The 26,435-nt window shown below is 40.6% G+C and overlaps 1 protein-coding gene across 2 annotated transcripts in view; it reads left to right on the top strand.

Moving 5' to 3' along the window:
- The window catches only part of SNAP25 (synaptosome associated protein 25), a 29,198-nt gene extending 15,169 nt beyond the window's left edge, over positions 1-14,029 (top strand). The window contains exons 4-7 of one of the 2 annotated variants that reach the window (XM_068524180.1): positions 1,668-1,785; positions 5,771-5,896; positions 8,785-8,929; positions 13,961-14,029. In XM_068524180.1, coding sequence (XP_068380281.1) covers positions 1,668-1,785; positions 5,771-5,896; positions 8,785-8,929; positions 13,961-14,029 — 458 coding nt within the window. Of the gene's footprint in view, positions 1-1,667; positions 1,786-1,955; positions 2,074-5,770; positions 5,897-8,784; positions 8,930-13,960 lie in introns of both variants that reach the window. The other variant, XM_068524179.1, reaches the window with a different exon arrangement.
- The last annotated feature ends 12,406 nt before the right edge of the window (positions 14,030-26,435 follow it).

Raw genomic sequence — 26,435 nt, forward strand, 5'->3', positions numbered from 1 at the left:
TTGTTTTGAGGATGTTGGGCTCCTTTCCCCCCAAACAATCCCCTCATTTGATAGCTAATTTGATCTACAGACTAATTTATTGCATTCCTTAAAGGAAACTGGAATGAAGTCTTCAGAAAAGTACAGAATTCTCTGGATTGTAAAGAATTGTCATCCATTTGTTTTTTAGCCCCTTTAGAGATTTTTCTTAAGCTATTACTGTACCTATATTTATTCAGCAAAAGTTTGCCAGCACTACACCCTTATTTCCTCCGGCTAGGCTATGTTGGATAAACATTTTGTTTTCCCCTGTCATTTGAAAAGCAGAGCAGAGATAGCAGATTCCTAATAAGGTGAATTCTATTCCTCAGCCCCACAAGAGAACATAATAGGCTCTTATTTTCCAAATGGATAGTCTCTCCAGTTTGGGCCACTAGTGAACCTAGCTTAGTTTTCTGGAATGACAATTTCTACTGGAATGACAATTTAATGTGAAATTGTTTTTAAGTGATTATGTATGCCCTTAGACTGGAAATGTATTTACCAGTTTTATTCTAATCATGCCTTCCTTCCCAGAGGCGTAGGCATACATGCATGAAAATATAGATGAAAGGAGGAATAGAAATGTAATTAGGTTTTGTAAATAGACAGCCAAGACATCCCATTGCTGCCTTAATGGTCTTAAAAGCTGTTTTAAAAATCCCTTCATGGAACTTATAGTTTACTCAATTTGATGACACAACTTTTGAAAAATTAATCAAGTTGGTGTATGTTACCCTGGTGACCTAGAAGTATTATTCCTTTTTATGGGTATTGATCTATGTCTTAGGTACACTAAAGTCAGCTTTCCTGGCAGTGAAGACTTGGTACTGTTTTACATTCCAATCCATCACCTTCCTCCAGAGACCCAGGCATTCATTTTCCCCATGATCTGCCTGGGGTTGGGGTCTAGCATTTCCCATTGTGGAGAATGGGAAATCAGGGGCAGAGAAGTGAAATGCCTTCCAAAGCTTTCATTACAAGGAAGTCATAGGATAAAAGGAATTTAAATGTTCCACTACCTATAACATTGCTGTGCTGATGTTGCTTTTCTTAGAGCTTGTGTTAATTGAGTATTCAAAACCAAGAGCTGTCCATGGCCTGCCTTTGACTAGACAGCCACTGCTAAGGGGAAAAAATATATGGTATCCATTGCTAGTTATCACTGTAGTTGTTATTTTTCCCAAAGAAGAAGGTGGATTATTTTCTACCCTTAGCTGGTTGAGGATGCTTAAAAACCAAAAGACTGAGACATGTTAAAGTTGAAGCAGACACTTTCTCTAGTAGCATTACATATGAATGCCTAAAACATAAACTAACATGCTGTTTTCTTTCTCTTGGGTTTCACTGGTGTCTGAGTAAGTGAATATGCTGTGCTGTTTTCCTGGACCCTCAGAATCTAAAAGGCCTACCTACCCCATCCCATCATGTCTGCACTATAAACTATTTGAGCATCATTTTTGTTCATTTCCTTCCACCCCGGGCTGCATAGGGGAGCAACAGCCGACTCCAGCAATGCATCCTCTCAGACAATGCATTGTAATAGCTCTCCTTCTTTTTCAAATTCCGTTTCACATAGACATTTCTCATGTTCTGTTGGAAACCCCCAAAAAATTCATTCCACACTGTCATCCCTTTGTCCTAACCAGAACAACTCGATCGTGTCGAAGAAGGCATGAACCATATCAACCAAGACATGAAGGAGGCTGAGAAAAATTTAAAAGATTTAGGGAAATGCTGTGGCCTTTTCATATGTCCTTGTAACAAGTAGGTACTGGGTACCAGCTCTAATCTGTGGCGTCCAGTTTTCTTTCTTTCTTTCTTTCTTTTTTTTTCTTTTTTAATGTCAAAGTGAATGTCTGAAGTTTTGTCTTTTTTTTCTTTGTCCTTTTTCATCTGCTTCATTCTGTGGGGATAAAATACTTGTGTTTAATCAGAACAACTGGAACGCATTGAGGAAGGGATGGACCAAATCAATAAGGACATGAAAGAAGCAGAAAAGAATTTGACGGATCTAGGAAAATTCTGCGGGCTTTGTGTGTGTCCCTGTAACAAGTAGGTGCTGCCTGCCTGCCTGAAGCTTTGGTTTCCCAAGGCCCATCTCCAAGCCTTGACAAGCTCATTCCTGCTGGGTGCAAAGGCAGGATGAGTATGTGGCATGCAGAACAGATCAATACCGTCTCCAATGCATTCATCTCATAGCATAGATGATATTAGTGGGAGTTACTGTTGATGCATTAAAAATCAGGCATACTACAGTGAAAGCTTCACTGTCAGCAACTTTTATTGATGAACGTTTCAACATTTTCCAGAAAGTGTACCTCGAGACAGAGACTAATCTCAAGAAAGAGGCGCTTTAGAGAACATAAAATCCCATAAAAGAGGGATTTTATGTTCTCTAAATTGCAAAAGCCAAAATTGCAGATTTAGAAAAGACTGTGGGTAAATTGAGAAGATGAGAAACACGTATCAAGGTTTGATTTTTCAGAAGCAAAAATAACAGTTAATTTGGCCCAAACAAGCATTTCATAAGTTAGAGAGTATGACAGCGATTCACCCTTTCAACTGCCCACCAGTTGCCAAATCGTGTCAGTGGTTAGACCATAGATGCCGCAGCTGCACCCAACGCAGAGGCAATGAGTCATTCAACAAGAAGCGCTCAAGCCTTAGCCAAATTGGACCCTTCCCTCTCCAATTCTTCCTCTTGGAAGACCTCCCTGTACACTGGCCGAAATGTTGAAATGTGTAGATTTTGCATGCACAACATCACAAAACATTCAACTGTTAAGGTTCTGCAATGCTTTTTTGGAATGTAGCAGAAATGTGACATGTGGTTATAAAGGTTTGCAACAGAAGGAACCTGAAATAAGGGTTCTGGAAGGTAGACTCCTTTGACTAGCAGTGAAAAAAAAATGCATGAGCAGATTGTCCAACATGCATTTGGAAAATTAAACCCGTTACCTGATCCCCCTCACCCCTCCCACTTCCCTTTGAACAGAAGCCTTTTTCCTAAAAGCTCTCCTGATCCTAGCTTTTAGAATAGAAATTGATGTCATTTCTAGCTGATTATATGACCATTCACATCCTTTAAACTTTGAGGCTGATTTAAAATATCCCACTTCCTGCTTAGGAGGGGGAGGGGCTCGATTTACAAATAAATTTAAACTTTTTTTTTTCTTTTTTTTAAGAATGATCTACAGTAAAGCCTGATTAACTGGAATCTAGCTAACTGGAACCCTTGAGTATATTTATACTTTTGCTCCTTTCCACTTTTAGCAAAAAGAGACAAATGAACAAGGAGAGAACAAATCCCATCAAGGATATTAAAGTGTTTCTCTTTAAGGTCAATCTAGGCAGTTTGCATTCTTTCACTCAGTCTCCATTCTATATAACTTCTACATCCAATAGAACCAAACAGTAAGAGCTGAGCTGCAGAGGAAAGGCCATCAGACACATCAAAAGAAACCATAACCAAGGAATGACTTGATCATGTTCAATGCCCTAACACTCTGAGTCAGGAAAGTAGCTCAAGAATCTAACAGATATTCAACCATCACCCTTGAAATAAAATGTACCTCCACAGCCCACTGCTAATTAAGAAAGTCCTATAATTCACCAAAATGACATTGCTAAGCATTCCAGTTAGTCAAGATTTAACTGTATATCCTTTTCAGTGGCCACTTGCCCCCAGGTGAGATGTCTACCTGCTTTGTGATGAATTTCACAGGTACATTTTCCCCATCCATCAACTGCGTGTGGAGAAAAGGTGGAGGCAGGCCCCCTTCCCTCCCTGGGATGGATTCTAATGTTCAGATGAAATGACGACCCCTATGAATTCCACATACCAGTTGGCACTAATTCCTTATTGCACAAGAGACCCTAACTGAGCTTCAAAGCTTGACTGAAGTGTTCCCTATTGTGTGTAAATAATGCTTTAAAAACCATGTGTCACAACGCAGTGGCTGGTGGTGCCCTGGACTCTCTGAGGGCTTCGCCCTGTCTCGGCATGTTTCAAAGGACTATGGTAGATGTCCGGCAGTTATGTGAGTCTATGTGCAGCATTGTGGGTGCAGTGATTCGCCTTCGTTCAGAAACGCAACCTTTCCCACCCCCTTGACTCTGCCAAAGATGGTATACCAGACATTTTACATAGCAGAAAGCATCACAAGGTCCATATAACTTCTGTTAATGTGAGGAGGGAGGAGACGGAGATTTGAAAGAAAAAAAAAACAAAAACAACAAAGCCAGACTCTAAACTCCATTAAATTAGTTTTGGGCTCCTATCCCACTAAGTGGGCCCCTGGCTCTTTAGAGCAGTGAATTCTGACTGCTCTAAGGCTGTGGTATTATACACTAGATTGTGGGAGTTGCTGAAATTCCATTTGTACAATTTTCCAATTTGTCTCCAAGGTTTCTTGGTCCCTAATCTTCAAATATTAGTATTAGAGCCAGTTTTAATAAATGGCTATGGTCCTCCACTAAAAGAAAAAAAAAGGTTAAATTCTGGTGTCATCATAGAAAATGTAAAAATGGGACCAAAGGAAGTTCTGTTCTTGGACTAAAAAGCATGTGGTTTCTACTATGCAAAGAACCTAAAAACATCTTTGATTGCTCAATTACAACACACCCACCAAAATATGCTGCACATGTTTCTATTGGGCACAACAGGTATGCCTGGATTTTAAGTTTTTCTCCAAGGCAGCTCAGTGAAATATGGCCTACGGAGACCACACCAGTTCCAGACCACTCTCCCCCACCACATCCCAGGATAGTTTGAAGTAGGAGTCTGTAACCACTCCCATCCTGCCCCTCAGCCCAACAAAGAAGCTATTGAACTGCGTTTCAAATCCTCATGAAGGCTATTACTGTCCTGCTGGTGCCTTTTTTGAGAATGGTCAACTTCTGGAGTAGTTTGGCTTAAATGAGAATGCTTCACTTTCTACTCATGCCTGTAGCTGGTGCATGAAGAAGATGTAGAGGGATTTCCCTTTTTGGTGCTAGATGGCTTGTTCTCTCTTCTATTTTCCTGCATTCATTTCACTATGCTTCTTTTACTTTTTGTCTCTGTGGACAAAGGTTTGTACATCGATTCTGGATGTATGGTAACTGTTTGGAAGTACCGATATATTATCTAATTCAAATCACTCTAGAGGCAACTCACAGACCATCACGCTTGGCCAACCACCAATCCTTTATGTTCTCCATGCAGAGTGGGAATGCTGGTTTCCACACATGCGTTGGGGGAAAACAATTAAACAGGGAATCTTTGCATGATGGTGTGTAAAAACTTGGTCCAGTATGTTTTTCTTGATGACAGTGTGTTCCTGTGGTGTGATGTACACACTCTACTTGGCAGTCTTGTTTTGTGTCTGTCTGCCAGTATGTTTTTTCTGTGTGTTTTGTGTCTCAAAATATAACTGTGTCACTGAAATAGAACTGAATGTTCTCTAACTACCTTAATCCTTGTCTTAAATCCAACTAAACTACAAAAACAAACCAAAACAAGAACAACCCGCGGGCAAAGGTTGCCATCTTGACAATTGCAATTGACTTGATTGGAAATGAAATCCTGAGTAGCTGAGGCATGGTGGTGGCCAACTCTTTGGGTCCAGATTATGATATATCGGTATTCTCTAATGCCTCAAATTAAAACTCATTTGCTTGGTTCAGTTCTTAGCTTGAAGAGGTAACCGTTGTTGTGAGCTTGATGCTCTGCCCCCTTTGCTTGTCACTCACCCTCTTTTTTGCATAGGCTTAAATCAAGTGATGCTTACAAAAAAGCCTGGGGCAATAATCAGGATGGAGTTGTGGCCAGCCAGCCTGCTCGTGTGGTGGATGAACGGGAGCAGATGGCCATCAGTGGTGGCTTCATCCGCAGGTGAGCCTTGTGCAGCCGGCGCTATGTAAGTTATCTACTTTTGAGTGACAAACCACCCCAACCTGAGTGGTTCTTAAAACAACAACTAGGGAGTTCCCTGGTGGTCCAGTGGTTAGGACTCCTTGCTTTCAATCCCTGGTCGGGGAACTAAGATCCTGCAGGCTGCGTGTCGAGGCCAAAAAAAAATCATTTTTCTACTTCTGAACCTCTATGTTGGCTGAGTAGGTCTTGTGATAGCTTCTCCTGGGCTTACTCATTTACATGCACCTGGGTGCGGGATGATCCAGGATGGCCCTACTTGCTTGTCTGGTGGTTGGCTGGGGCTCTGGGTAGGGGACATCCATTCTTTTCTATGTGGCCTCTCCAGCAGGAGAGCCGAGGTTTCTTGCATGGTGGTGGCAGCAACCCAAGGGGCAGGCCCTGATGAGCAAGCACTTATCAAGCCTTTGCCCACATTACATTGGACAAAGCAAGTCACGTGACCGCATCCAGCATCAGTGTGGCAGTAAACAGGTGTCTCATTCCGTGAGTTTAATTGGACAGAACTTATGAAAGAGATTATTTACAGAGGTGTGGGCAGGGTCAATAACAAGGAATGGCGAAGCACTTATGAACTAGGAATAGCAGGAAGAATCCTGAAGGGACAGGAGAGAGCTGTCACCAGAACCCAACTGTAGTTATGGCTATAGGCAGGCGCTGTGGGTTGAGATGCAGCCACTGTCAAACCCAACAGGAAACTAGAAAGGGAAATAAATGCCCCAACTCCTCAGTCTCTTGTCCTCTACTCTCTCACTGGCCATTGGACAAAGCCTACTGGAAGGCAGAGTAAGAGAACCTGGGTGATAAGCTTGTAGAGAGGTCAGCCTCTCTGGGCAGAGAGCAAAGAAGCCAGAGAACAGATCTGGGGGTACAAATAGAGAATAATGAGCAGACCTGAATTCTTATTAATCATTTCTTTTGAGATCTGGAAGCAAAAGCTAACTTAAACATCTATTAAAAAATCTCAAGTCACACAGATCTGCCAACTCAGAACTAAGCTCTCGGGCTTCCCTGGTGGCGCAGTGGTTGAGAATCTGCCTGCCAATGCAGGGAACACGGGTTCGAGCCCTGGTCTGGGAAGATCCCACATGCCGCGGAGCAACTAGGCCCGTGAGCCACAATTACTGAGCCTGCGCGTCTGGAGCCTGTGCTCTGCAACAAGAGAGGCCGCGATAATGAGAGGCCCACGCACCGCGATGAAGAGTGGCCCCCACTTGCCGCAACTAGAGAAAGCCCTCGCACAGAAACGAAGACCCAACACAGCCATAAATAAATAAATAAATAAATAAATAAATAAATAAATAAATAAATAAACCCAAAGTTTAAAAAAAAAAAAAAACTAAGCTCTCAAGAGATCAGAAAATAATAATAAGAACAAATATCCCTGTTGTTAAAAAGAAAAGGAAAAAAACTATAACTTTTTACAGGTTACTACACTAGGACTCAGCAATGACTAGGGTTGCTGTTTGTACAGCCATCCATACCCAGTCCTTTGTAGCTGAGACTGCCAACCAATAACCCAGGTTCAGATGAGTCACTACCATTTGTGTATAAAGGTCTAGATGTCTACCTAGAAATAACAGATGACAATTCTATTCATGTTTCTATTTGCTCCAACGGAAACCAGACCAAGGGTCCTCAATCCTGGCTGCACATTAGAATAACCTGAGCAATTTTTAAAAAGTATCAGTGCCCGGACTTAATCCACACCAACTGAATCAGAATTTCTAGAAATGCGATCCAGGTATCAGTAGTTCTTAAAGCTCCTCAGGTGATTCTAATGTGCAAATAGGGCTGGGAACCCTGGAACCAGAAGTATGCCTTAGCTGCTGAAGATCATTTAAATAAGCTTCTTTTCTACAGAAGAAATCTAGGAAGTTCCCCTTTAATATTATCTGGCCTGGACTGCTTTAAAAACCGTAGAGGGGCAGTCTGCATTGGGATTTACCATGGGGGATGGATTTTAACCCCTCTGAACATATTTTAGCCCATCACCATCTGTTGTAGAAAGATATTAGTTAGCCAGACATTCTGGAATAAGTACCTACCGTTTACAGTAAAGAGTTAGTGCCTTCTTAACTTTCAAGCTGAGCTATGAAAAAAATGGGAAGACACTTTGGATAAGGCACTTTGAGAGCCAACTCCTTCCTCCCCATTCAAACTGAAACAATAATCTTCTATCACAGTTTTCTTCCTTGAAATCACCCATTCACAATGCCACCAAAAACCCCATAGCATTGAAATCTGAGCAAGTAAAAATCATCTTGAACAAGCAAGCAGTCATCTTGCTCCCTTTGGAATTCTTGGGAGCAAACAGGATTAAGGGGAAGACTGTAATTCTCATTACTCTTCCCATTGATGTTGGTCCCAAATGGGGAAGAAGATGAGTGGAGAAATTCTCTGACTTAGTACAGTAGCTTTTATTTCATTCTAAATTTGAGTGTTGGAGATTTTGACTGACATTTCAGAAAGAAAAATACAGTTTCTAACTAGTTCCATTCTCTGACCTGGAATCCTCCCAACTAATCCTCCCAGCTGATTTTACCCTTAAAAAAATGAAAATTGAGATAAACATATGAAGGGAGGAAATGATGTGTTGGTGGAAGCAAGAGAAGAAGATAAATTAATCTATTTAATATGCCTTCTTTAAAAATAGAAATGTAAGTGTTCAATAATGCACTTTAAAACATCATTTTCCAATGTACAAAAGCTAACATGTGTTCTTGTATAGAATAGAAATTTTAAAAGGATAGGATTGATACCTAGAGGTCTACAGGTTTTCCCTAAGCTTTGGGTCCTTGGTATTTGAGTTTTTTCCTATCTTCTAAAAACTGCTCTTTGATGCCCAGGGTAACAAATGATGCCCGAGAAAATGAAATGGATGAAAACCTGGAGCAGGTGAGCGGCATCATTGGAAACCTCCGTCACATGGCCCTGGATATGGGCAATGAGATCGATACACAGAACCGCCAGATCGACAGGATCATGGAGAAGGTGAGCATGTGGCATTCAGCAAGTTTCCATTGCTTATCACTTCCTCTGAAATAACCACCGAGGAAGTGCGAAGGGCATAACAAGACCCTCAAACCATGACTTTGGATTCAGGCGTTGGTAGATAGACATTTTCCCCTTAATTTTCTAAGACAAAAATCCAGCAACAGATAAGTAAATAACAGGGTAGAATTTAATCTAGCAGATATTCCTCAGAGGCACCTTTACTTCAGGCATTGTGCTAGGAATCAAAGGACATATTAAGATGAGAAAGACATCATCCCAACTGCCAAGAAACTCACAGCCTACAGAAGGCAGTGAGCTTCAGATGAAAATATAATTTGCCAAGAAAGCCACATATCAAATACTAAATCAGGTTAGATGAGGAAAGATTTCAAGGGTCAGGGGATGGGAAAATCTCCAAAAAAAAAGGTTGAATTTGAATTGAGTCTTAAAGATGGTTAGGAGCTTGTCAAATGGAGATGATGTAGGAACAGAATCAGGAAATGGATGAAAGAATAGTTATTTTAGGTTAGCCAGATGATGAATATGAGCTTTGATTTTATAAGTGCCAGAGCTTTAATGACAGTTCAAAAAGGCCCAGATTCCATTTCCAGTTCAGCAGTGCACATGTCCAGATCTCAAAGTAGGGAACATAATCTGATGAAGCTGCGTTCACATAAGGACACCAGGTGTCATGCTAAGACTGAGCCCCCTAGTGTCAAAAAGAGGCATAAGGAAGGGTGGAGACAGTAGAATGGAAAAGGGTAGGTTTGGGTTTGAGATTAGGAGGAAACAGAAAGAAACACTGGAAAGCTATTATATAAAGATTTGGGGCACCCAAACCTGGTATTCTATACTATGCAAATCTGATTCAGTCTCTATGTCTTTGTATTCCACCCCCTCCCCAATCAGTAGACTCCTAAATATTGCTTATAATCTCTTAAAGGTGTCCAAATGCCAACAGGGAGAAATAGACACATTATGGGTTTAATGGTAATTGTGCATCTATAATCGATTCTACTTGGCTAATCTTATATTGTGTGAGTTTATTCCTTGGAAGATATTGAAGTTTTGAGCCTGAAACCCTGAGTTTCTTTTCAACAACTCATTCCACTTTGGTAGGGGGAAGAAGGGTGGTTTTTGAGATCTCTTGAATCATAAGGCTAAATACTCAGTTTCTTAGTACCTAAGCATTCTCCACTGACTTGAGAAAGGAATGAGTAGACATAAAGGGAACGTTTTGCCCTATTGTGTTCTGTGCACTTTATATTAAAAATATTTGATTGCATAACACTTTGGCTAATCAATATTGAGCTACACAGATGTCAATGTTAGTTGACAAAATACTTGCTCTCTACCTACTTTACAAGTCATGACATACTTATTACTGTTAAGAGCCTTTGATACGCTAAAGCTTTTAAAGCTTTTAAAGCAAATCAATAGATTTTCAGAACAATATTGAGAGTTTCATAAAGCACTGGAGCCAACAGAAATGGTCCTAACCATTACGGCCCAGAAAAATGAACTGAGAAATAATTGCTGAACTACCTTCCAACGGGAAAATGATTTTTAAAAAATGAAGAGTAGTCATTTTCTATCAAAGGACCCAATTGACTCAGATGTAGGGAGATAATATATCTCTAACTCACTTAGAGTCCTAGAAGGAGAAGTTCTACTAAAAAAGAGGGGTCAAATCTTTATTGATAGAGCTGGGCTTAAACAAGTTGTTTTCCTGGAAAGGCAAGTGACATCTTAATTCTGCCACTTTGTATATCTAGTTCTCTTCTTTAGGAGAATACCTTTCATTCTGGGCCAAGTTTGCTACAAGAGCAAAGACATGTACAGCTATAAGGTTTAATCAAAAGTCAGACAAGTGGATAGGAAATAGTCATTACAGTTTATATCATCCTTGAATGCTGAATTGCTTAAGAAGTAAGGTAGGGGTCTAGTTCCCATTGAGTAACTAGCCTTTTTTCCCCTCAAAATAACAATGTGGATATGATTGAGATAAAGCCCATTTCAACTCAGCATTGCTCCAAATGATACATGTTACATGAGCTACACAATTATTAGTAGACTTCTACCTTCTTGTGCAAGTTCTTACTTCTGATAAGAGGAAATGGTGTGCAAAGGTCTCCTGCATATCTAAGATTAAATCACACTGTAGAACAAAAGAGAATCTTCTGATGTTACTCCCATATTCTCTCGGGACCCCAACAGCAATCTTCACCCAACTTCATCAGTCATGATCCTTTCTCATCACTTCAGTTAGCAGTGAAGTTTTGGTAGTCCAAAACAACCCAATTTTCAATACATCCTTATGGACTGTCAAGAAATTACTTTGTCTATTTAAAAACCTTGTTTTCTGATTTAGGATATTTATATATAGACAATCTTCTAAGGTTAAAAAGCTATGATTCTCTTAGAAAACTATTAAAATGGGGCAAGTTTATATCAGATCTTTATGGGAACTGTTGCTAAGGAAACAACTTAGTGATGTTCAAACTTGGACTTAAAGTTGTCAGTGGAAAATGCTATGCATACATTGAAATACAGTGAAGTTAAAGCTTTAGCATTGCTCACATTCTCTCATCAACAAGGAAACATGGAATTTGAAAACTAAGATCTTGAGTACCAGCAAGGTTTTCCTGCTCACCAGCTTCATGACCTGGTTCCTCACCTGAAAGATAATAAGAGAACAGTGCAAATCTGGGGTCAGAACAGGCTGCCATGTGGGGTAGTGAGTATCCACTTCTGGAAGTCTGAGCTGTGGCCTAAAATCTACCTGTCATGATCTGAAGTTGAGATTTCCAGAGTGTTCAGAAGGGTGAACTAAACAACTCCTTCTACCTCTCATACTGGCTTTTTTGGTAGGCATCCTGGGTTTCTCACAAGGGCAAATCATGTACCATATCTTGAGTATATTAGCAAGTTTAGGATTCTCTACATAGAAATATGAAAGTTGGAATGGGATATATTGCATAAATAAAGTCCTAAAAAGCATATAAGTAGAATAAACACAGACACATTCTCCAAATACCAGGAAGACATCTAAAATAAGATTATCTCAGGAGTTTTTTCTAAAAGCACTACTGTTATATAATATAATAAAGATATGGCACTTTTGTATTGTATGGGCTCGAATTTTGATATGCTTCAGAAATAATTCAGGAGGACATCACAGATGGTTGTTAAAGATAGGTCTGTTCCAGTTCCTCCCAGATCCTTTGAGGATATCCAAAGAGTAACCTCATGCTCTACTTCAAAATATCCTCTTGTACCATCATGTGAAGACTTGCCAGTGCATTCTTAATGTAAGAAATCCTAGAATGTTTGCCTCCAGAAATGCTATCCATTTTTAAATGGATGATTTTTCTCACTTGAACAGTTCTCAAAGTTAAGTCTGGAAAAATGGAATAATCCAATCTTCAGGAGCATTTCACATTGGTCTGAGCCTCTAATTTTCCTTTGTACCAAAGTGTCATTATTTCTGTAGCTGAAGAGGGAATACTTAAGAGCCAAGTAAAATTGGAGAGAATACCCATTTCCCAAATTAGGAACATAAGGTCAAAAATATGAATCTATAGATCAAGGCAATCAAGGAAAATTAGTGTTCTATCTTATCTGTTTTGAAGTCAACTCTTAATTATCCAAACAGATGGTGGGGAGCCATTGCCAGATAATTCAGAGTTATGAATAATCTAGAATTATTTTTTATTTTAACTTGGCAAATTTCTATTTGAATATTGATAACTCTAGTGTCCTGGGAATTCACAATTAAACTGAATAAAGAAGACACAACTTGGTGGAGATTGGAAAGCACCAAGCACAGTCATAGATGCAAAATCAGTAACCGTTGAGTAAATACTGGTTGATATAAAAACAGTCCAGTTTCCCTACACTGCCTCTCAGCTTCCTTCCCCTCTTCCCAGGCTGGAGAGGGACAGACAACATTACCAATCATAATAGAGCAAAACAACAGCCTAAAAAGAATTTTTGTCTTCCCATCTACTTGCTGACTCATACATTTCTCAGTGGTGTCAGGAATAGTTTATTTTCTGGAGTTTAAAGGTATATCCAGGTAGCAGACCTGGGTTTCATGATGCATGCAGAGCAAAAGGTAACTCAAGCAGTGAAGCGTTCAGTCAAGGCACAAAATGATAGTAAATGTTCCCCTGCTAAAACAAGCCAGTTATAACTCATAAGAGTAAGTCTTCAGAAATGGGGCTAAAAAATTATTAAACATCCTTAAAAGCAAACCACGTTTTCACCCAATAACAATAATTACAAGATAAGATATGTTGAGCCCTTAATTTTTGCAAAACATTATTCTAAGCATATTATGTGTATAAACTCATTTCATCCTCATAGCAAACTTAAATAGTAAAATGACTAACATAGTGACTACCAGTGTGGACGCTGACTCCAGGGTGCTGGCCTTCTGACTCTGGTTTCCTCATTTATTAGTTCTGTGACATTAGACAAATTGCCTAAATCCCCTCTGCTTAGTTTCCTCACTTGGAAAAGGGAGCTAATAACAAGATATACCTCATAGTTGATGTCAGTCTTGATGTTGTCAAAGTTGAATGAGTGGAACTGTGCTCATTAGCAGTGTTCTTTATTATCCCCAGCTTATAAATGAGAAAGCTGAGGCCCTGAAATGTTAAGTAATTTTCCCAAAGTGACACTGCTAATAACTGTACAAATGGCAGGAATTCAACTCAATCCAACAGATGTGAATGCCTGCCATAGAAGTCACTGGTTGTCATTCCAGAAGAGAAAGATAAATGATATAACTCTGCTCTCCGTAGTAGGGAAAAGAGTCATGAGAACTAAGGTCAAGCTTCTGTGATCATGTCCAAGTCCAGCCATAAGCAAAGGTTCTGGGAACACAAAAGAAGGCATGGTTCATTCTGATCAGGGAAGTCTCAAGATGCCTTCACCCAACAGGAGGAATTTGAGCTAGACCCAGAAGGATGAATGGAATGTGAATGGGTAAACTGAGTTCTGTTTTCTTTCCCCTTTCTCCAGGCTGATTCCAACAAAACCAGAATTGATGAGGCCAACCAACGTGCAACAAAGATGCTGGGGAGTGGTTAAATGTGCCCACCTGTGTCCTCTTCCAAATGCTGTCGGGCAAGATGGCACCTTCATGCTTTTCTTATGGTATTACCTAGTAGGTCTGCACACATGCACACATCAATCTGCCCCCATTGTGAATGTTGTCTTGTGTCATCCATCAGCCCAACAATACTATGTGTCTTTTGTTCTTTCTGGGTCTCTTTTTTTCCAAAGGCTGTATATAGTGGTCATTTGGTGGCTCTAACTCCCTACGTAAGATGTCCTGGGTTTCATTTTTTCCTTTTCTCTCCTCAGTGGCGTTTACTGAATGACAACGATTTAGGAATGCTCAATGTGCTGTTGATTCTTTCAATACACAGTATTGTTCTTGTAAAACTGTGACATTCCACAGAGCTACTGCCACTGTCCTTTCTTTGGGTGTCAGGCTCTGAAACTCTCAAAATTTGCTGTCTTTGGTTCCTCACGGCTGTCATCTGTCTTTATGATTTCATGATTAGACAGTGTGGAATTACATAACAGGCATTGCACTCAAAGTGATGTGATTTATGCATTTATGCATGAGAACTAAATAGATTTTTAGATTCCTACTTAAACAAAATATTTCCATGACAGTAGCATACTGATGAGAAAACACACACATAAAACAACAGCAACAACAGCAAAACAACAACAAAGCATGCTCAGTATTGAGACACTGTCAAGATTAAGTTATACCAGCAAAACTGCAATAGTGTCACTTTCTTTCTGTCAATATTTAGACTTATTAATCATAATCATCCTTTTTTTAAAAAAAAATTTTTTAAAAAGATGGGTTAAACACGCTCACCATTTAACCATTTCCAGCAAAATATATGTTTGGCTGAAACTATGTCAAATGGATGTAATATAGGGTTTGTTTGCTGCTTTTGAAGGCTCTGTTTTGGAGAAAGCAACCTTGCTGTGAAACAGTGTGGAGGTGTAAATTTTATAAGGCTGACTCTTATTAATCACCATTTCCCCTGTGATTTGTTATCAGTACAATTCTCTGTTGCTTAATCTAGAGCTATGCACACCAAATTGCTGAGATGTTTAGTAGCTGATAAAGAAACCTTTAAAAAATAATATAAATGAATGAAATATAGATAAACTGTGAGATAAATATCATTACAGCATGTAATATTAAATTCCCCCTTGTCTCCTCTGTCAGTTTGTGATGTGATTGACATTTTGTAGCTAGTTTAAAATTATTAAAAATTATAGACTCCAGATGTCTGTTTTAATTTCTTCACGGACCCCCGTCTGAGTTTGCACTCACATGAGAAGAAGAAATCTGGCTACTATCCCATTGCTCCTAAGAAGCCAGTTCTGTGTGCTGAAGACACTGAATGGAAAAAGCAAAGGTGTCCCTTCTAGACACGATCCAATGACAGCCGAAACTTGGCTTGATTTTTATAATCTGTTTCAGAAATGCTTGTGTGTAGATTCAGTGTTGTCTGTGGGGGAAATGTAGTTCAACCAGAAGGCATAGAAAAAATTCCATGGGAAAAATATCTGTGGTACTCAGACTTGGCCGTACATTGATTGAGGTATATCAGGTGTCAATCAACTCTCATCTTCCTTCCTCTCTCCAGTATCCCCACCAAACTTAGCCCTCCACAACCACCACCACTGCTGCCCCCACTTTATTTAACAGCTTTATTGACGTGTCATAAAATTCACCCATTTAAAATGTATAATCCAATAGTTTTTAGTATATTCACAGAGTTGTGCAATCTAATTTTAGACTATTTTTATCATCCCAAAAAGAAACCCCACACCTATTAATAAAATCACTCCCATTCTACTTCCCTCAGCCATAGACAACCACTCATTTAAGTTCTGCCTATAGACTTGCCTATTCTGAACATTTCCTATAAATGGAATTATACAATATCATGGTGATCCTTTATGACTGGCTTCTTTTATTTAGCATCATGTTTTCAACGTTCATCCATGTTGTAGCATCTAACAGAGCTTCATTCCTTTTTATGGCCAAATAATATCCATTGTATGGAAAACACATTTTGTTTATCCATTTATCCCCTGATGGCCATTTGCATTGCTTTCACTTTTGGGCTATGATGAGTTATGCTGCTATGAACATTCATGCTCAAGTTTTTGTGCAAACATAAGTTTTCATTGCTCTTGACATTACCACCTTCACCACCATCATTGCCTCTGCCACCAACACTTCTCCCACCATCACCTCCACCATCACCTATACCCTCCTACCTCCACCATGACCACTGCTTCGACTACCACCACCTTGACCTTTCCACTGCTTCTGCCACCTCTCTAACTGTCTTAACTAGCACCTCCACCTTTATCACTGCTACCTTCCCAACCACGACCATCTCCTTCATCACCACTGCCACCACCACAGTTGCCTCCACCTCCATCTCCTCCACCACCTTCACCAACACCACCATTATCTCTTTCACCTCTGCCACCTCCTCTGTCTCTCTCTCCTACCCCATAACAGCAATGCAGACAAATGTATCCTGATTGCTCTGGTTGGCTGCCAGATCATTTCACCAGTAACTCTGGAGGTTTGGTGAGAGCAGCTAAGAAGTAAAAACAGTGATGGCAAGCTCATCATTCTCAGGAAATGTTTGCAGTTCTTTACCCTGTTCCCAAACCTCAGAACAGGTTCTAGAGATACCCAGGTGCTCAGAGAAGTTATTCTAAGGACCAACTCCAGCAACACATTTATTCCTTAAAATTAAGGTAATAGAGAGGATGCTCAAAGATGGAGATGAATAAACATACCGTGTATGTTGAAGCTGCTAAGGGGTTGATGTATGGGCCGAGTTAGAAAATTCTTTTCCAAACTCCATCTGTTCTCAGTGAGGTGAGTGAGTGTGTTTCCACATTGTTTGAGTAATTAAAATCCCACACTGGATACATGAAAAGTAAGACATGGGTATCCTGCTTTAAAGTCCATCACATAATTCATTCTGAAGCATATTTCCTTTGATAATTGAGCTTGTCTAGCCTCAGCGTTAATGCAGTCAGCTTCATTTGGCTAAAGGAAGACATATTCCCCAGGAATGAATCAGATCTGTGTAATGCACCAACTCAGAAAGTACAGTAGAAATACAGTTACTAGAGCAAGGTGGAACACTGCGAAGCCTAAGTCTTCTATCTCTCTCATCCATGAGCCTTCGACAAAACACCAGAAGGTGAAAGGTGGTCCTGTGTCCTAGTGACAGAGTCCTTTCCTCTTGTCTGCCTCTCCATTTCTAGTTCCGGTTTTCCTTTTTCTACATCCTCCCCCAGCATCTGCTTTGACCACCTTGCCCCAATCTTTGTGTCACTGATTTGTCAGCACATTGATAACGGCAATGGAAATTGAGAGAAATGGAAGAAAATTCATACTTGTGGTCAGCTAGTACATTCCAGGGGCTGTGTGAAGTGCCTCATTTATGTTGACTCATTAAACACTCTTAAAAACTCTGCAAACTTGACATTATTAGCCCCATTTTGCAGAAGAAGAAATTAATAGATTATTTGAACCAGATTTCTCTTGTTCAAGCTAAAAAGTGATGGAGGAATGATTCAAGCCAGATGTGTGTGTTTCCAAAGCTGTAGAGAGGCCTGGAAGATAAATCCAGGATTGTGCTTCTCTCAGTTCAGCCAGTCAGGAAACTCCGAGAGACATTTGGTTTCACAAAGAACAGTAAAGACAAATGTGCTGGGCTTCTTAGTAGAAGGTCTTGGTAAACCCACCTCTCATTCATTCATTCATGAAATGATTATTGAGCCTCTATGCCAGGTCCTGTTCTGAGTATTGGGAGTGGGAGGGCCAGGGGCAATTCCCTTGATTCTTTGAACTTACACTCAAGCTGGGGGTTTTATTTATCCAGATAAACCGACAACTAAAATATGAAGTGTATCAGATGGTAACTGCCCCAGAAAAATATAAAGCAGTATATTTTTATATACTGGGGGGTAAAGAGTGTAGGAGGTGGCAGAGAAGGTGTTATTTTGAAATAGAATGATCCAGGAAGAAAAGGTGAAGTTCAATGTTGGGAGTAACTAAAATGATATGTCCTGAGTGAACCCATTTGGGAAGCAGAGGCTGGGAGTGATAGAAGAAACGTACAAGCTACCTGTATCTTTTCATTTCATACTACTGGTGTACCTCCTCTACAGCTCAATCAATATTGGTTTTAAGTATTTCCTACATTGTCCAGAAGAAACTTGTGAAATCCTTGGCCCTATGAGCACGAAGGCAAGTTCAAAGGATGAAACAAACAGTGTGCAAGAGATGAGTATTCAGTCAAATGTTATTAGAAGAGTAAAAAGTGTTGACTTCATGATCCAAGATTTGGAAATTCTTGCTCTAAGTGGTCATCATCCAATCACCAACTTATGAATTTACCTTCAAGCACGTTAGTCATATACCTCAGGCTCTCCAACTAGGTTTTGGAAACTCAAATACATCTCCTAGAATGTAGGGGAAACAAGGAAATTAAGAAAAAGTAAACCATGAACAAGTCATTTAACTCTAGTACTCTCAGTTATTTCCAGAACGAGTTGCCAAAACATCCCAGGTATCTGGCTGTTCTAGAGCCTCAGTCCCAGGCAGGGCGCCACCAGCTAACGTTCCCACCCACCACGTAGTCCTTAGCTCCTCCAGCCTCTCACCATAACACAGCTTCAAGACCATCCTGTTTATGGGAGTTGCTGCCTTGAGTTCACGATTCTCTTTCCACAAGCAAATTGGAGAAATTGACCCACAGTTCTTCTAGCAGATGTTGTTAGTGCCCTGCCCACATCCTCTGAGCACTTACCTCTACTCCCAAAAGGCGATTTGCAGTGAAGAATCTGCAATTCTCTGCCTTGGGGCAGGGAACGCCAGAAGTGCGAAGCTTTTTTTTTCTTTTTAATTATTTTTTATTGGAATATAGTTGATTTCCAATGTTGTGTTAGTTTCTGCTGTACAGCATAGTGAATCAGTTATACATATACATATATCCACTCTTTTTTAGATTCTTTTCCTATATAAGTCATTACAGAGTATTGAGTAGAGTTCCCTGTGCTATACAGTAGTCTCTTATTTGTTAATCTATTTTATATATAGTAGTGTGTATATGTCAGTCCCAATCTCTCAATTTATCCCTCCCCTGCTTTCCCTCTTGGTAACCATAAGTTTGTTTTCTACATCTGTGACTCTATTTCTGTTTTGTAAATAAGTTCATTTATACCATTTTTTTAGATTCCACATATAAGCGATATCATATGATATTTGTCTTTCTCTGTCTGACTTGCTTCACTCAGTGTGACAATCTCTAGGTCCATTTATGTTGCGGCAAATGGTATTATTTAGTTCATTTTTATGGCTGAGTAATATTCCATTGTATATGTGTACCACATCTTCTTTATCCATTTATCTGTTGATGGACATTTAGGTTGCCTCCATTTCCTGGCTATTGTAAATAGTGCTGCAATGAACATTGGGGTGCATATCTCTTTTTGAATTATGGTTTTCTCTGGATATATGCCCAGGAGTAGAATAGCTGGATCATAAGGTAGCTCTACTTTTAGTTTTTTAAGGAACCTCCGTAGTGGCTGTACCAGTTTACATTCTCACCAACAGTGTAGGAGGGTTCTTTTTTCTCCACACCCTCTCCAGAAGTGCTGAAGTTTTAATGCCCCTGGAAGCAGTCCTCGACCAAGGATGATTAGGGCTGGGTGAGTGGCTTCCCCAGCTTCTTCAGCCCCAGGTTGGGATGGCTCTGAGGTGTGTGTTCTCAATATAGTCTCCCAGAGTTCATCAGTAGAACTAATCTCAACTTCCTCACATGATATCTTGCCTGGTAATTGTCACTTTCTTTATTGGCTGTCTTCTCTTCTCTGCCTCTTTGCCACATCCCTACTTGTATTTCCTGAAATCTCTTCTCAAATAAACTACCTGCCCCCAAATCCTTGCCTCAGGGTCCCCTTCTGGGGAAGCCCTACCTAAGACAACACTTTTTTTTTAAATTATTTATTTATTTATTTATTTATTTTTGGCTGTGTTGGGTCTTCGTTTCTGTGCAAGGGCTTTCTCTAGTTGCGGCAAGTGGGGGCCACTCTTCATCGCGGTGCATGGGCCTCTCACTATAGCGGCCTCTCTTGTTGCGGAGCATAGGCTCCAGACGCGCAGGCTCAGTAGTTGTGGCTCATAGGCCCAGCTGCTCCACGGCATGTGGGATCCTCCCAGACCAGGGCTCGAACCCATGTCCCCTGCATTGGCAGGCAGATTCTCAACCACTGCGCCACCAGGGAAGCCTGACAACACGTTTTTATGAGATTCATGCCAGCTTCTGATCATCTCCTCCAAAACACTTCCATAGAGAAATACGCTGCCTACCACCCACTTGCCAGCATTCTTTACTTGCCACTGCTCTTTGGATCCATCCTTCTTCAATAAAATGCCCCTTAATTCCTACTGCATGTGTGTAGAAACTGGCATTCCTCAGTGGTGAGCAAGGAGCTGCATGCAAAGCAGTACCAATTATTGTCTGAACTCATGGCTCTTCATTTGTGAAATCTGGCTTCTGCCCCTCGTGTAGCACCCACCTTCCCCAAACAAGGGTTGGAGGGATGAAAACTTATAGTAAAAGACAATGTGCTCCCTCTCACAAAGTTATAAACTGAAGGGTAGCTTGGATGTGCTATGGAAAGAGAATTCAATCAGGAGTCTTAAGACTAGCCTGGGCCTTAGTCTATATATGTCTAAGCAAAACAGATATAATGATGCTTGCCCTACTTATTTCATAGGATGGCTGAGACTATCAAGTGGGATCATGTTCATTAAAATGCCTTGTAAATCTTATGTGCCACAAGATGACAAATGAAAGAGAACATAGCACCACCAGGATTGAAAGCAGGCCTCCCTTGCCACTTTTGGTTAGAGAATTCACTCATTGCATATGTGCACACACAGTGTACTCACTGGACTTCATCTTAAGTTTAAATAAATTAATTTTCACATCAAAGATGCTTCATACTTTGTTAAACCTACCAACAAACTCTTCAGTTATCTCCACGTTCTGAATTGTAGCAGTTAGTCTGCTAAATTTTTCACCATTAAAGTTCCATCAGTCTCTTTGACCTTTACCCAAAGGTAATAAAAGTCAAGAGTGTTAGCACTGTTTTTGTCATTGTTCACATCCAAAACAAAAGGCATCCTGGGGACTTCCCTGGCAGTCCAGTGGTTAAGACTCCGTGCTGCCAATGCAGGGGGCACAAGTTCGATCCCTGGCTGGGGAGCTAAGATCCCACAATCCACGTGGCACAGCCAAAATATTTGAAAATTTTTTTAAAAAGAGACAAAATAAAAGGCATCCCTTAGATGTTATTGTGAGACCCAAATGAGTTGTACACTCTACAGTTCTGTCTTAATATTACCTATTATTATCACTGTTGCCAATACTATCAATGATAATAAGGGAAACCAGGCAAAGGAGCCAAAGAATATGGCGGAGGCTGTGAACCTCTGTAACAGTTAGCTATTGCTACATAACAAGCTGCCCCCAAACATGGTGACTTAATAATATTCATTTGGCTCACAATTCTGCATTTTGGCATTTGGGGCTGGGCTTGGCTGGCAGTTCTGGTCTAGGCTGGGCTCCTCACATAACTACAGTCAACTGCAGGTCAGCTGGGCAAGTTGGCCAGCTGTCTGCTGAGGAACCTCCCCTTTTCTCTCTGTGGTCTCTCATTCTCCAACAAGTCAACCAAGATTTACTCTCAGGGCAAAATCAGAAAAAGTCCAAGAAAAAGAGTGGAAGTAGGCAAAACCTCTTGAGGTTAGGCTCATTGCTTCTACTACATTCTACTGGCCAAAGCAAGTGACAAGATCAGTTCAGATTCAAGAGATAAGGAAATACACTTCTTATTGGGAAAGGCTTAAAGTCATATTGCAAAGGACAGGGATGCAGAGAGAGGTGAACTCTATGTCTATCTTGGCAATCAATCTACCACACCCACCAAGAGGCCTATGGAATTCTCCTTCTGTCCTCTGTGTCCTTATCATCTCAAGGAAACAAAAGATCAGGGTAGATCCTCTGTGTGCCTTAGCTTAGAGTAAGCACACCCGAATATTCTTCCCCTTTAGTCATATTCAAAAGAAAAACTGTAGGGCTCATCAGGCAGCAGCCCAAGCGAGGATTTGAGAACCCTAGCAGAGTGATTGTAGGACTGGGCACTGCTGACAGGATGTGGCAGCCAGTCGATAAGACTGACCTTAATCCCAAAATAACGAAACTAATCCCTCCTATTCAAAGCAATGGGGTTTCAGCACCATGATTAACCCCTAAACACCAGAACTGGAAAGAAAACATTTTAAAATGTTCAAAATAGAACTGGATCCTCAACCAGCACCTGCCAAATATCCTTATTCTAGAAACGTCTGTGGTTTTTTCCCTGCCATCTTTTATTTGTTGCTATTTTGTGGGAATTTACACAGAAATTTCTCAGGAGGAGAGCAGGTGCTTTCTTTAATTTTCCTTTCCTCCCAATCTTTTCTGCACAAAAATATACCATTCTCTTTGCTAAAAGCATAAAAAAGACTGATTACTCAGGGATGAAAAAGAAATTATGTGTGTCAGAGACAGCTTAAGTACACACAAGATGTATCCTGGTTGTCTGGGGGAGTGGGGGTGTGGGAGGTGACTACTGTCTTCCCAGGCACTGTCTTAACTTCTTTAAAGGAACCAAGACAACCGCCAGTTTAGGAAAGATGAGAAAATGCTAACGGTGTGTGTTTTTAAACTTTCAGAGGCTGGGGGGATAGAAAGCTCTACAGAGCTAAACCCATACCCTCATTTGTTATTAAAGGCAAAACCCCCAACTAGGACAAAGAGATTTTCTAAGGGGCTAGAGCTTTTATATGTCTCCATTGAAAATCCACTTTACCTTCCATGCCTATCGATTTGACCATGACGATGGCCTACTGGAATTCCTGGCCCCCGAAATTTCATTTCTGCACCTTAAATATGAAGAGCCCACTCAGCTCTGAGAACAATGAACAACTAATTCTTCAGTCAAGATATCCTTACCAACTATCTCAACATAATCTGATTCCAAAGCAGTGATTTCAAGCCAAGAAGAAACAAGGGAGTGCCTTGGAAATGCTGTCCCCAACCTCCAGGGACTGAATTAGGGGGCATTCCAAGTTGGTTCCTCAGAAAACAAAGCTGAGATAGATGCATAAGTCTAAGTAGTTTATCTGGGAATGTGATTTCAGGGAGCAGGAAAGAGGGATAAGAGAGTGAAATAGCAAAGGAGGGGGAGCCATATGGAATTAGCCAAGATACAGGCACCTGGGTGTTGATTCCCATGGGGCAGCTGAGAAGCCCTGTGAAATGCACATCAGGACCATCTTCCTGGGGCAAGCTGGGGAGATTTACCCATCAGCTTCCATCTGCCTTTAGTTAAGGGTAGCCACAGGGCAGGGCATCAACTCCCTTATACTTCTGGGTGATGCACCTGAATGTCAAGGTGCTCTTTTCAAGGATGTCCTGCCCTAGAAGATCAAAGACCTCCAGGCAGAAGTGAGAGGTGGGACTGAGGTGGGTACTGTCAATTCATCCGTGTGTGAGACTGGTTGAAATCTGCATGAAACTGGTCACTACTGCTGTGGCTGGGATAAGAGACAGGGACAAAAGAGTTGGAAGGTATGTTTAAGAAGCATCTGATGTGCATTGCATACAGTTGTGCGGTTTGCATACTGCTCAACTCTAGAGGGTGCCATTCACAGCATAATAGCAGCTCCATATTTCCCTGCTTTATATGTAGGGTCTCAAATGAGATTCTGTATGAAAGAGATTCCACTGCTAAAAAAGAAAATGTAAAAACAACATAAGATGAAACCTTTAAAAGCTTCTGTTTTAGAATAATTTGGAGGACCAACAGAAGGGACAAACTGAAGAATAAATGGAAAAAATAAAGTTCTAAATATTAGTGATGGATCAAAGGTTTTGGATGATAACAGAAAAGTAACAGGGAAGGCTTGTTTTTGTTTTTGTTTTTTGAGTCCTGGAAACCCAAAGGCAAAGGGCCAGAAAGTTTAGCATGAGGAGGGAGATAAGGAAGAGGAACACCAAAGAAGATAGTATTGAGAGATTTTGGCAAAAATGACAACACAGAAGAGATTGAGGGAATGAGGGTGGGGGAGCAGAGAATGACATAACTAGTTAAAAGGAAATAAGAAAGAAATATGAAAGAGAACTTTTGGATAAAAATACTACCCAAAGGATTGGAGGACAAGGGCTGGTTATGGACTCAGTTCCTTGTTACTATTTCTCTTTCATCTTCTGGAAATAACCCTACCTGCAGTCCTTGGTCCTTCTCTCTACCTTTATTCTCACAGCAATCAAGGTGACCTTGATTATAAGCTTCTACACTGCAAAGCTTCTCTCATCCTCAGTCTCATCCAATATTGCTCCAAAGTTCAGAGAAAAATTCACCTCTGACCAAAAATTTTACACTTCCATTCTCTCGTGTTCTTACATATCTGTACATGCCCTTCAAACTCATCTAAACTTCTAGCTGCTTCTCCTACATTTTTTCTAAGTCCAACTTCCTAATGTCACCAAGAGGCCTGGTCAACAACTTCCTCCACTCTTGTGCCAACATCTGTAAATTTCTGCCCTTCAACCCTGGACTATAAACCCCAAACTCTGGATAAATGCAGCCCTCTGCCTGATCCCACTTGTACGAAGTCCTTTGGAACACAGGGTAAAATCACGCAAATACCTGGATTGGTGCCAATAAAAACACATGGTCCCTCTGGAACTCTAATGCCCAGCAGGTGACAGTGTAAATTGGTACAACCACTTTAGAAAACTATTTGGCAGTACATTTGGCCCTCCATATCTGGGATTCTGCATCTGCAGATTCAACCGACCAGAAATCTATCAGTAAGGGACTTGAGCATCCGCAGATTCTGGTATCCGAAGGGGTTCTTGGAACCCATCCCCCAGGGACACAAAGGGATCACTGTATCTACAAAAGCTAAATATATTCATACACTATGATTCAGCAATTCCATTCCTAGGTATCTACCCATCAGATATGTACTTTCGTTCATCAAAGACATGTACTAGAATGTTCATAGCAGAAAGTATTCATTATAGCCTCAAAGTGGGATTTGCTCAAATGCCCATCAATAATAGAATGGAGAAATCTATTATGGTTGTTTACACATGGAATTCTTCCAGCAATGGGAATGTGCAAACTACAACTACATGATAAAGCAAGGTGCATAGACCTTATTAGTTCAATGCAGAGTGAGAGAAGCCAAATATAAAGAACACTTTGTTTGATTCCACATATATAAAGTTCAAAAACAGAATAAATCAGTCCATAGGGTTAGAAGTTAGGATAGTTATTACCCTTAGAGTGAAGGGTTAGTAACTTAACCAGGACACAGAGAAGTTTCTGGGGCATTAATAATGTCCTGTTTCTTGACATCAATGCTGGTTACATGGGTGTATTCAGTTTGCAAAAATTCACTGAGCTGTATAATATGATATGTGTGCACCTTTTTGGATGTATGTTATACACCTCAACAAGACGTTTCAAAAGAGTTATAAAAACAACAAAATAGAGTCCCCAACTTCATCTGGCTCTCCCTTCAGCTGTAAGGGTCTTTCAAATATAAAGGAACCCCTTCTGAACCACCCTTTTCGCTTCCTCTCTCCTAGCATTATTTTACCTTGCATTTCAAGAGAAAAACTGAAGTTGTCAGTTTTGAAGTTGTCAGAAGGAGCATAGTGATGAGCCCTGTGGAAGCTCCCCTTCTGTCTGTCTTTATATTCTTTTGTTAGCTCACTGCTTTTGCTCTCTCATAACGCTGCTGCAGGGGACCAACCACGTCCAACTCATCCATCTCAACCTTTCAGCTTCTGCTCTCATCACTTCTTCATTCCCTAGATCTTTTTTAGTCTGATTCCCAAAACAGGGAATCCAATTAGCTCCTCCCTTAGTTTCACAACAAGCAACATCATAGGTTGCTGACTCTTTGACATTTGGTTTGGAGAGGCTGAGCTCAGTCAAATGCTCACTCTTGCTCCAGTTAGCTATTGCTGGAGAGTTAGGTCATGTGACACAAAACATGGCCACCTAAGCAGCAGGAGCTTTAAGGAAAGGGGGTGCAGTGAGTGAGTACCTATTGATATCAATATATTCACCTTAAATATTTAGTCTAAAATATTTCTTTTTTAATTTAGATTCTCCCAAAATAGAGCCTGAGTTAGGGATTGGATTCAGACACTTTATTTGGGAGGTAATCCCAGTGTGCAGGAGTGAGGGATCTGGTAAGGAAGAAAAGCCAATACAAGCATGTGTTGTCAAGATCACTGCTCTGGGCAATGGAGCTCAGTTCCATGGGAACCTCTGAAAACTTTACAGA

Source organism: Eschrichtius robustus, chromosome 16 (genome assembly GCF_028021215.1).
Source record: "Eschrichtius robustus isolate mEscRob2 chromosome 16, mEscRob2.pri, whole genome shotgun sequence".
NCBI classification, from domain to species: domain Eukaryota; kingdom Metazoa; phylum Chordata; class Mammalia; order Artiodactyla; family Eschrichtiidae; genus Eschrichtius; species Eschrichtius robustus.